The sequence below is a fragment of the Phodopus roborovskii genome, unplaced genomic scaffold (assembly GCF_943737965.1).
Source record: "Phodopus roborovskii unplaced genomic scaffold, PHOROB, whole genome shotgun sequence".
NCBI classification, from domain to species: Eukaryota; Metazoa; Chordata; class Mammalia; order Rodentia; family Cricetidae; genus Phodopus; species Phodopus roborovskii.
Genome location: NW_026125059.1, coordinates 20,259,092 through 20,271,511, shown reverse-complemented (window position 1 = coordinate 20,271,511; position 12,420 = coordinate 20,259,092). Strand labels below are relative to the sequence as shown.

Below are 12,420 nucleotides of genomic sequence, written 5' to 3'. Positions count from 1 at the left end.
TTGGGTGTGATGGTTCATGTCTGAAATCTTAATATTCAGGAACTTGAGGAAGGAGAATGTCATGAGTTCAAGGCCAGCCTGAGCTACCTAGAAGAGTTTCCAGAGAGCCAAGGCTACAGAGTAACAGTCTTAAAAGACCTGGGAAGCAGCAGAGGAAAGAGGAGTGACTCTTGCAAGCTGCCCTCTGATGAGTGACATGACTGACATGGCAAGTCCCATGCCCCGTAAGAAGTGTGAGGAAAAACTTCTCTCCTCCAAAAGTTAAGAAATCTCTCATTAAGAATTTTTAAAAATATTTATTGATCTTGAGTATGAGTGTTTTGCTCACATGTGTGTCTGTGTACCATGTGCAAGTCTGGTGCCTGTGGAGGTCAGAAGAGGGTGTTGGATCTCTTGGAACTGGAGTTACAGATAGATGATTTTGAGCTACCAGTAAGTGCTGAGAATCAAACTTGGGCCTGGAACACAGGTGTGTGTGTGTGTGTGTGTGTGTGTCGTGTGTAAAATGAGGCAGAGGGGCTGTACAGATAGTACACTAAAGAGTTAAGTTCTTAGTGTGTGTGTGTGTGGTGTGTAAAATGAGGCAGAGGGGCTGTACAGATAGTACACTAAAGAGTTAAGTTCTTTGTGTGTGTGTGTGTGTGTGTGTGTGTGTGTGTGGTGTGTAAAATGAGGCAGAGGGGCTGTACAGATAGTACACTAAAGAGTTAAGTTCTTAGAGCAGCCAGACAATATCATCTGAAAACACGAAGAGTGAAATATAAACACCAGTCAGCTACTTTCCTTCAATCCAATTTCTAAGCAGTTGTGATTGATCAATTTATACATTGATCAGCTGTCTAATCCACCTTCATCACCTCTCTGTGCTGCTGCAACCACCTCCTCCAGGGGTGGCTCAGCTCCAGTTCTGGTTGGCAGGGTCCGGCGGTCACTGTAGCTTCTGGAGTAGGTGGAGCACATTGGCGGCATACAGGTTCTGCTGCTCAGTGGGCCCCCGCAGCTGCACTGGGTGAAGGCTGGGGTGGGGGGCTGTGAACTGCTGCACAGGGCAGTACAGCTCATGCAGGAGAAGCCAGGTAGAGTCGGGGTCTACTTTCATCAGGCAGAGGAAGATGCTGTGGAGAGAGGATTGCATGAGGAGCAGGGAAGGAAGGAGCACTACTGCTCATGCCAGAGGCGGTTTACTGGACTGTGTGAAGGAACTGATCACAACATCAAGTCACTTCAAACAGCAGAGGGAACCCACTTTAGATCCTAAGACAGGACCATTAGGACAGTTTAAAGCCTAACAGAAACAGAGGCAAACAGCTTCCGACCCATTGTCATGGAGTAAAACAGTAATTAGTCCAGGGGGGCCACACTGACACAAAGCTCTCCAGGGTAAAGCTGGGGTCTGAGGGAATGGTAGGCCCAGCCTGCATCATCAGCCATGCCTAGGGACCTGGGCAAACCTCTTTTCTTCAAGGTCCTCATGTGCCTCTAGATGGACCTACCTGTTCTGGCCACTCAGAGCCACGGCTCCTGAGAGGTCTGGGTACAAGGGGCTCAGAATATGTGCTCTTCTGAGGCTTGCCCATACTGATGTTCTATACAAACACAACCTGGAGCTCCAGGGCCAGGGCCACAGCGTTACCAGGAATGAAATCCTTCACCTTGACCTGAACTTTGGCTATTATCTGTTCAACTCCTGTTTCTGAACCACCAGTCATGTGCCCAGGGCCACTGGACTGGATAGTCCCCTGTAAGCCTCACACACCTGACTGTTCAATCCCAGGGTAACCGATGCCCTCTGTGTGCTGGCCCCATCAGCTCACCCACTAACTTGCTGCTGGCGAGGCTGCTTTCCCAGTGCCCAGGCTGCCAGCCATTTCTCCTTCTCTCCAGACTCCTTCTGTACTTAGCTGTCTCACAGTGGCATGGATTGTGGCTGCTGGCTTTCCCTTGGCTCCGCATATTATAAGCAGTCAGAGAATACCTGCTGACTTACCAGGCTCTTGCTGCCTGAGGATTGGGAAGGATCTGGGAAAGTTCAGGAGGTCATCATCAAGGAAGAACAGGAATAGGGTGAATAAAACATATTATCCTTGTCACTAGCTATGGAGCCTTAAAAACTACATGTGGTCTGGCCTGTTTCTCCATTACTTCCCTTCTGTTTTTCTTTTGAGACAGGATCTCATGTAGCCCAGGCTGGGTTCAAACTCTCTATGTAGCTGAGGTTGGCCTTGATCTCCTGATTTTCCTGCCTCTACTTACCAAGTGCTGGTGAGTTCCTTTAGTATGATCACCTTTTTTCAGTTTTCTCATTTTACAGGGTTTTGCTAAGGTTTAAAACACAGATCAGTCCCTACCAACTCCTTTTAAACATTTTTTTTTACATTTATTTATTTTGTGTGTATTCCTGGATATGTGCATGCCATGTGTGGAGGCAGGGGACAACTTGCAGGAGTAGGTTCCTGATTTCTACCATGGGTCCTGGGATGGAACTCAGGTCATCAGGCTCCATGGCAAGTGCCTTTACCATCTTTCACCAGCCTCCGAGTATATTTTAAATTTATTTTTGACGTTAACATATACAGTAATGGGTTTTGTTATAGTTTTCACACATACATGACATTATATGTTGTTCTTGCCCATCTCTATGTGACCCTCCATTTACCAGCTAAAAATACCATCACTCCCACCCCAGTATTAGTGTACTCTACCACAGACTCAGCTAGTAGATTAAAGCACTTGAAAACAAAATTCCATTTGTACTGAACATACACAAGCTTTTTCCTTGTCATCACTCCCTGAACACAAGGTAACCAACATTCAATGCTTTACACTGTGTACCATGTACCCAGGTTGTGCAGACATGCTGTCATTTCACAAAGGAACCTGGTACCTATGGGGCCTGGAATCAATTCCTCCTGGGTGCCAAGGAACTACTATACAGATAGGAACAATTACCTCATTCTTGCCAATTATTTCTAGGGCCCTCTAGCATACTTTTAAGTGTTAAAGGAGAATAAAATGATTGCTAAATAAAACAACTTTTAGTTTTTATTTTCATTAATCTGCAAAACCTGTAGCATTGGGGGAGCTGGGCCTTACCCTGTGAAGTCAGTTTTCTTTCTTTCTTATGTGTGACAGACATATCCTGGGGGGAAGGGAGACTGTGTGTGCGTGCATCAAACATACGTGTATGTGTGAGTGTGCGCGTGTGAGTGTGTGTGAGCTCAGAATAATCTTGTTTATAACCTACACAGTGGTTGCTGAAGAAGTGATTATACTATTCTAATTCACCGTTTCCACTTCACTGCAGAAAAGAGATGGGCCTGCGTGGGAGACAATTTTTGTTTAAAAACAAAAATATCTTTGATAATTAGAGTGGTGAGGGAAATGATAAAAAACACATTAAAAAAAAAACTCACAAAAAATAAAACCCTGGGAAGCACATTTCTGTTTACACGTGACACTGTTGACAGTTTCCTTTGGTGCCAATGACTGTTAGAATGCAAATGATTTGATTCCCCCCTCCCCCCCTCTACTTCAAGAACTGGAACAATTTCTCAAGCTGCAGCTGCTCTTCCTTCAAGGAATATTTTTATCTGGGCAACAGTCAGCAGAAGGTGCTGAGGCCCAGCTCAGCCACAGCTCTACTCTGCTTACAGGCTTGGCACACAGAGAGGCTAATTTCCTGAGACCCCTTCAGCAGCTCAATGGGATGTTGCATTCACCCTAGGAGATCTCCAAGTAAAATGCCAACAGAGAAGCAAAGAAAGCATGTGCAGAGTTCACTTGATTTTATTAAGCAGAGCCAAACTCTTAGAAATCATTTTAGATATCAGTGCTATGCTACCTAAAGGGGTAGATGCTCGAGCAAACAAGTTCCTCTTCCTTCTGCCTCCTGCTGGAAGCAAAGTGCCCTGCCTCCAGAGCCTGCTTCCACTTTCTCCCAAGGACGAACACAGGTGTCTAACCTCCCTTCAGGACTGTTCTCAGGGGAGGAGGTGGGAGGAGAGGGGCAGGGAAGCACTCTGAGTGGTTAATAAAAGCACTGTTCCAGAGACAGAAAGATATAGAGAGAGATGAAGAAGGGGGGGGAGGGAGAGAGACAGAAACAGACATGGGGATGGGGTGGGGAGCAGAAGCCTGAGGAATGATTACCACCACCAACTCTAGCGACATCACCTGCTACGGATAATGCTCAGTCTGAAAAGGGCAAAACATCTGTCTTTTGTCTCGCTCAATTCCACAATGCCTTGGGTTCTAATTTTGTCTGTTATCTCAGGGACAGCGGAATGCAGTATTTCACCTTCTGCATTCCTGAGGTGGTGAGTTAACCCATGCCAGGAAGGTAGTAGGTGGCTAGAAGGAGCAGCTGCACTCTTGCTGGGTGGTAGGCATGCGGTCTGCTGAACCTTAAACACAGACTAATTCTTAACCTGGGCACTGCTGCTGGGAGTTGAACTGGAGGCATGGTAAGTTGGGTCTGGGGAGGGCTCCAGAGGTCTGGCTTTGATTCTCAAATCTGGAGTACTTTGCTCGGGGCCACTTCCTGCCCAGCCTTTCTGCATAAGGTAAGCCCTCTTACTTTGAGTGACCAGGGCAACTGCCTGGAACACCTTCCCAGTCTATCTCCAGACAGGGCAGGGATAGATGTTGAGCATGCCAAACGGCCAGTTTCATCGTTTTTCAAATCCAAAGAGAACGTACACTATTTAACTTCTGAACAAAAACTACTCTCCTTCCCCCGGGCCCAAGCTGGTGGCTCCGGGGAGCACAGTTATCAAGAGATTACCTGGTCCCCAGAGCACAGGAGGCACTCAGCTGTGCCTCATGCCTCCACATGTCCCGAGGCAGGTGATTATCTCTCAATAACCTGTAGGGCCGTGTAGCTTAAATGATAACTTGACTTTAAAAAATTTAGAACTCGCTGTTAGGCAGTTTCTAAGCAACCTCTGTTTCCATGGCAAAGAAACCTGGTGTTTATACTGATTTTTCACTTAAAATGCGGTTTTATTGAATTTCACTTCATGCAGGCAGCCATTTCCTTGCACTTCAGCCCTAGCTACAGTTGACGGGTATCATCAGTAAGTACCTAATAAACTCCAGAGGCCAAACCAACAGGAGAGCATTCCTTCAGGATCAGTGCCGGGCTGCTCCAATGAGCCAGCTGGGGTGTGGGGGCAGAAAGTGTGCTAATGAGATCTAGGTAGCTGAATCTGGCCTTTTATCTTTGTGGTTCAGACATTTATAAGTGTCCAGTCATCCCAGACACTGTGCTATGTCTCTGTGATGCTACAAAGGTGGTTGACAAAGGCCATGGGTTCAGGAACCCATGTGCTAGGAAAGGCAGACATCATAGTGTAGTATGTATGGGTAGACCATCCTGGAGGCCCTCTGTGGGTGCAGCCAGGGAAGGATTCCCAAGGAGTATGCATGGTCAGTGGTGACTCAAGGGGCAGATAGATAGTTCCAAAGTGCTGTCTGGCTTCCATGGGCCACCACAACTCTGTAGCATGAGCACCGGATTATCTACCACCACCACCACTCCCCACTTCCCACCCAGTGGCAAAACCAAAAGAGAGCCCTGTGTTGCAGCAGCAGAGTATGTCTTCACCACTTCTGTCTAGACAACATCCACTCAAAGGTGGCTCTAGAAAACCGTAAGCCAATCAGGGTCCATCATTGCTAAACAAACTATAACCGAAGCACAAGGCTCCTGGCTTTCCTGGGTGACAGGCTATTCTTTCTCTGTCAATTACTTGCCCGAGGGATCTGATGTTCCTTGTCTCTTTCTGGATTTATAAAATGCTCTCAGGAGCTGTCAGGACAAATGACAGAGGTAAAGAACATGTGGCTCTGTGATGTTTGTCTGTTTTTTGGGGGCATCTAAGGAAGTGGTTCTGGGGTATTTCCTTAGGAGCATGGCACATACTCTTTCTACAGGGGCCTGAGCAAAAGTGACCGAAAGCACACCATTTACTAGGAAGCAAGTCTGTTCCCCTCTCCAGCAGAACAGTCACCATACCCCTTTCCCTGGCCATCTCTTCCTCCATTACTCCATGTATACCAATACTGCAAATGAGGCTGTGTGCTGCCTTTTAAACAAATGGATGCCCAGAGTGTTGACTTGTCCCAGCCATCAAGCACTGGAGCTGTGTTTCCACACTCGGTAATTTACTCTAATGGGTCTCGGTTCATTGGTTAACCAGTATTTCAAGCCTGTCTTTTCTTGCTATTCGATTTAGCTATCTTCCTATGCACTGAGGCTGTTTTTTGTTTCTAAATGTTGGGAATGGGGAATTATGACTGGAAGCAACAATTTACTCTCCAAATACATGCTACCAATTAAATCTTTGCTGTTACACTTACTTGTTAGATCTAACTATATTTACCTGTTCAAAACCATTCATCCATCAATCGACCTCCAACATGCACACTCAGACTCCCATTAAAAATATTTAAATGCAGAGAGGACAGGATTTAAAACCATAAACACCAGTAGCAGAGTATGCTGCTAATCATGCCCCTAAAGTACCACAAGACAGAGTTATCAGAAATGCAGTAGAATGCTTCCCTTGCTTCATGCAACATATTTAAAAGGACGTGACACGGAGAGGCCCAATCTGTTAGAGACAATTCAAAAGGAAGCCAGAACCTAGCAGGGTTTAAGTCCTACTAGGTGGGTTTTAAATGCAGCCCCTTCCATCTGGCTAACTCTTCTACCTCCAGGATCCCAGGCTATGGTCCCATGAGAGTGCTGCTTCAAAGTAGCCTCTTGTGTCAGCACTGGCTGGTATACTCAGAGGCCATGTGCAGTGTTTCTTGCCCCTAAAAGAAAGATGACACTTTTGTGATGATCTACATGTCTTGCCCTCTCTTTCTCAAATGATTTTTCTGTGACCCAGCAGCTTCTACTGGTGGGTGCAGTAAGACGTGTCTCTCAGAAATGTGTTTCTGGTGGGGTATAATGGTGCCTGCTTTTGATCTTACCACTTGGCCTCTGCATGCATGTGCAGGCGAGCTCACCCCACCCCCACATACACACACTGGGTGCAAACTCCAGCAGGTTAGCAATCCCATGACACAATATAGCCTCAGGAAAATACTGGCAACACATGGTTTAAGTAGTAAAAGATCCCTGCCTTTATACCAGAAACCCAGTAACCTGCTTTGTTTGTAATCTGCATGGCAGATGTCTCTTATCTCTGACACCATGAAATCACGCCTCTATGTGCACAGTGAACAGCTTCAGATCTGAGTGTATTTTTAGAACAATGGGCCTTGAAAAGAAAAGCAGCAGTGCCTGTCAAAAGATGGATAATAGGAAAGCTAACTACTTGGGTCTGGATTTGTCAACTATTACTCAAATGTCAAAAGGAGAAATGAGGAGTGCCCTCATTTCCATGCCAGGTGCACCCCAGGGGAAGCAGCTTTGCATTTAGGCCTTTGCACCCACCCCATTCAGGGGACGACGCTATTCATTTTGAGCCAGCTGAACTAGTGGATCACCTCAGTGGCTCCTGATCTGTTCAAACAGAAAGGCCTGTGGGTGGCATGGAGAGGAGTAGGGCTCTGGTGGGGATGAAATGGAGGAGCCTGTGCTAGTCTGTGTTGTCCAGGGTTTAAAGGTACCAGCTGATTCTTTGATGGGTTGGGATCCTACTGCTAGAAAGAGAGCTGGGAAGTCAGTCAATAAAGAAACCTTCAAACCTGTTTCTGACTTCCCCACAAATAGAGATAGGGTGTCCCAATTAGCATGAAAAAAAAAAAAAAAAAAAAAAACCCTTTGAGAAGAAAGCACTGCTCAGATTTCAGTAACAAGGAGATTTAGAAGAAAGGCTGCATCCAGGTGTATACATACATGACAACATATCATTTGGTTAGTGTATACACACATACATTTCCTACATGTGTACATACATACAGAAACACACAGAGTGAAGGCAAAGGCCTCCTGTCTTCTCTTCTATTTTCAGTACCCAGATCAGTGCTTGGCACATAGGAGTTCACCACATAAAAACAACTCACCCGTACAAAGACCCTCTGAGACAGACATCACCACCATCCCCTCCTAGAGGGAGGAACTGAAAAGCACTGGATCCCATGTGGCCATATATATCATAGGATATAGGACATGAACCTAGGTCTGTCCAGCTGGTACTACTTCCTCACACACAATGCCAGATGAAGGAAGGTAAAGGAGTATTGTGTACTGTGTGACCTCAATACATGTCCCCCACCTCGAGCTCTCCCTAGGAATAAGCAATAACATCATCAGGACCTGTGTGGCCAGAAGGCAGAAGAAGGTATGCTAGCTGGTGGCTACCTGCATCCCTAGCTAGGTTCTGGGGTTGGCAGGGGGCAGCAGTTGATAGAGACCAAGCAGCCTTGGTGCTGTTTTATCATGAAAGTTATTGGGGATAGACTTTATGCTTTACTAGCAGATATTGCCTAGTTTTTATTTGCTTTTGGCCCAGAGTGAAGATGCATATGATATAAGACCTCAGTGTAGGACAGAGAGCCTCAGAGGCTAGCAGGAGATTGGCCCACTGAGTGAATGTACATACTCAAGGGAAAACTGAAATTGGGATGGGGCTGCAAGAGAGGGGGAGGTTCTCTCCTCTGGAATTCTTTTCAGGTATGAAATGGCAAAACCCCAATGGTCAGAAGGGCATGGAACTGCATGCTAGGAGATATCCTGGAGGCTTCTGGGCCACTTGGGAATTTGAATCAGGCCTCTGCCTCCTGCTTATGTGGGGCGGGGCTGACTAAGGCTTACTTTTATTGACACTGCCTTCTTTATTTGTTGGCCACTCTTCCCATACCCTGAATATGATTTACTTATCTGTTGTCCATTAAAGTGACTTAAGCACATGGGATTTGAAGGAGCCCCCTCCCCCAATAACCAGTTAACAGTGACACCTTGTGGTAAAAAGCAGCAAGGTTATCTTCTGCCCCCATCCCTCCCCCCCTAGCTGTAAGATTTATGCCCCCTCTTTACAAAGCACGTTTGCCAGATAAAAGCATTAAACTGGAATGGCATCTCCACTCTTAGCATTTACAGCCTTGGTTATATCAACCACCCCCTGATCAATTTCCATTTCCAGAGCTTACAACCTGGATGTAAAAGCCTACCATGAAGGCTATATTTAATATGACAAATTAAAAAAAGTAACAGAGGCTAGGGCATTCTTTAGAGCCAGGAAAAGCAAACAGGAAGAAGGAAAACTTAGCTATGATGTATATGAAAGGAATGTTCTTTAGTTGCCAGCTTTGCCTGTATGCCACATCATGATGGCTCTGAGGTCCACAGCACCAAGGCCCTGGCTATGTGGCTCACCATCTTTAGAAGGCAGGGGCCTCAATCCCCCACCCCTAGGACCCTCTAAGCTTCCCTCACCAGCTCTCTGGCAGACAAGATGAGCAGGGTGGGGAGCTCCCCTGTTTTGAAGGGAGCTGGGTCATCTGTGGGTCCTTCTGACTTTTTCCCTGTTACTTTCTGAGCTTATGCTGAGGTTTGTCTTTTTATAAAACCTGTTACAAGCTCTCTAAACTGAAGAGCTTTCCCATCTCCCACGAGTGTGTGTTGTGTTAGGCTAACAGCTATGTGGGGAATACTCGGGGCAGAGGTAGAGGCTTCAGTGGTGCCTCAGGTCATGGGTTATGTGGCCTGACTATATTGGTACTTGGAAGGGAAGAGGAACACACAGTGTTCCAAGTGGGCAGATAGGCCTTTTCTTAGTAAGGGATTCAGGGGTTAAAGAGAACAAGGGTCAAACGGGCTGGGCCTAGGGCACCCTACTTTCTGCTCAGGACCACCTTGACTGCTTCAATGCAGTCAGCCTCACCAGAACCCTCACTAAACACAGTGGCTTAGGACACCAGGCCTGCCTACTGTCTTGGATGACTCCTCCCGTTTAGAGAGCCCATTAATTTCTGAATCAAGATGCTAAATCAGCTCCTGACCAAGGAAAACACTGATTCTCAACCTCTGCCCCCTTCAAAATAAATTTGCAGATGAGGTGTGGGTGAAAGGATCAAGGCAGATTCGGGCCATCTGACCCAACCCTCTGGAGGAAGGGAAGGCACAAAACAAGGGAGCCACAGCCAAATAAGTGGTCTGGCTGCATTTGTGTCCTCCAGCCACCTTGAACACCATCTTAAGATTCAGCAAGGACCAATTCTAATTTCTTTCAGTGGCAAGTGAGAATTAGAAATGAAAAGATAAATGTATTGTGAATATTAGCTTGATGGTTCTAAACTTGAAGGATGGGGTGCAGTGAATGTAGGAAAAGTGGACTGGGATGGGAAGTGTGGGAATCAGGTTTCTATAATTCAAAAGAATTTATTCCAATATGAAGTCATCACGTCCTTGGGTTGTACCTTAATTCCCAACACAACCAGCCATGGCTTGGCCCAGGGAGGACCATTTTCACCTTTTGCTGGTTCTCTTCTTACCCACAGGAGTGCCTGAGGATAAGAAGCTCCTTGGGATGCACCCCTATGCTCCAGAGACTGTGACTGATCTTGGGTCTAAGAAATTTGACGAGAAACAGACAGAAGAAAACGAAGCTACCAAGGAAATCAAGAGCAAAGAATTGCAAATCAAGAGCAAAGAATTGCAAAGACAATAAAGCAATTCCAAAAGATATTCCCCTTACTTGTAGGGAATGCAAGGTTTGTGAGGGAGCATGCTGCTCTCCTCACTGTCAGAGCAGCCTTCCTAGCTCCTAAGGGCAATGAGGAGTCTCCTGACTCCCATCCCAGCAAGGATGATGAGGGCTAACTCCAGATACTGGGAGGAGGGGCTATGCCCTCATGAAGTTGGAAGGCCAGGCAGCACTGGCAGCAGGTGTTCAGGGGCAGGCAGCTGCAGAGTACAGGCTGTTCCCAGCAGGCAGGAGTGCTGGGGAAAGGAGGCCATGGTACACTTTGGGTCTCAAGTTAAGGATGCTGCTGTGCTGTTTTGGCTTATGAGGAAAAAAAAAAAAAATCACTTAGTCCTTGTGGAAACAAAATAGCTTGTGTTAGAGGCACAGCTATTTTGTAACAGGCATGTCCCCAACCCTGGGAAATTAGCTTTATGTAATTATGGAATAAAAAGGTCTATCAAATTGCTCTTTGGGCCAGTTTACTGCCAAAAGCAGTTGAGTGCTATGAACACCAGAAATAGGCACACACCCGCCTGTACCACACCCAGTTTTGCACAGAATCTTCTTCCATCTGTGACTTTCATTACTCATGGCACACCTGGTGCTTCCCCTTGGCTTTGCTATGGAGGGAGCAGAGGCACAGAAAGGTACAGGATCACTGACTACAAGGTACAGAGTAGAGGTGGAAACCCTCCAGCCTCCAGTATCAGGCCTTTCTGCTTTGTGCCCCTCTGGAATTGTTGCTGACATTGCAGTACAGGAAAAGGTCACGTGCAAAGAGAAAGCACCTAGTCAAAATGCCATCTTTGGAGTTGGCACAGCTAAAGAAATCATCTTAACCTGGCAAGGAGAGAGAAAAAAGAACAGAGATTGCCTCAACTCTGCTTGCCATTAGCAAATCATCTATAATTTAGAACGTAAAGAGATGCGGGTGATGAAGCAGACGTACCTCCTGGCAGCCTCTTGTAATTTCACGGGCTGTTTGGTGCTGAGGTAAATCAAGCAGGCATCAGCCACTTTATTCAGGTCACCCTCACCTGCAGGGCAGAAAAACAAAACAAGCCTCAGGCCCTCAGACTGCATTCAGGACAAGCAATAACCAATCACTGTCTGTAGACATAAGATAAGTCATGCAAGGTTCCCTGAGTTCTTTACTTTTGTCCAGCAAGACCAGGAATACCCTAAGGTAAAAGGACAGATTGGGGGCCAGGGTAGACTAAAAGAGGTATATAAGAAGGGAGGTGAGGGACACATGTGCCACTAGGCAGAGGATGCAAAGAGGGTCACTGAGTCATGTGCAGGCTCTGTGGCTAGGAGACCCATGTGGTACCTACCTAAGTCCAGACTCTCACAGAGGGGACCCAGGCCCTGCAAGACAGCCAGCTGCAGCTTGAAGGCCAGTGTGTGAGAATAAATTGGTCCAGCCCGAGCACTGATTGGGGCCTGGGTGATTAAGGAGCTGGCCAATTTTGGCAGGACATCTTTGCAGAACCTGCTCCGGAGAAAATCACCACATCTGCTTCCAAGTATCTGTAAAACCTGCAAAAATAGACCCCAGTCTGGTGACTGCACATTGCTAAAGCAGCAAGAGGGCTGGGACATACCTGCTAATTCAATTCTATCTAGGGCTCTACTTAGGAAAAAAAATGGAATTATTACTGTTAATTCCTTTCCCATGGTTTGTGATTCTGACAGTTATGAATTTGGAGGTCTCTGCTTCCAAGGGTGGATGCCTCTATCCATAAATACAGATTACATGGAGAGTAATTCAGAGAGA

The 12,420-nt window shown here is 46.5% G+C and overlaps 1 protein-coding gene across 1 annotated transcript in view; it reads right to left on the bottom strand.

Moving 5' to 3' along the window:
• Positions 1 to 283: 283 nt before the first annotated feature.
• Tti1 (TELO2 interacting protein 1) overlaps positions 284 to 12,420 on the bottom strand; it is a 47,479-nt gene continuing 35,342 nt past the window's right edge. The window contains exons 6-8 of the mRNA XM_051187578.1: positions 11,978 to 12,182; positions 11,593 to 11,680; positions 284 to 1,115 (exon numbers count right to left, since the gene is read on the bottom strand). Of these exons, the coding sequence (XP_051043535.1) occupies positions 929 to 1,115; positions 11,593 to 11,680; positions 11,978 to 12,182 (480 nt within the window). The 3' untranslated portion in view covers positions 284 to 928. The remainder of the gene's footprint in view (positions 1,116 to 11,592; positions 11,681 to 11,977; positions 12,183 to 12,420) is intronic.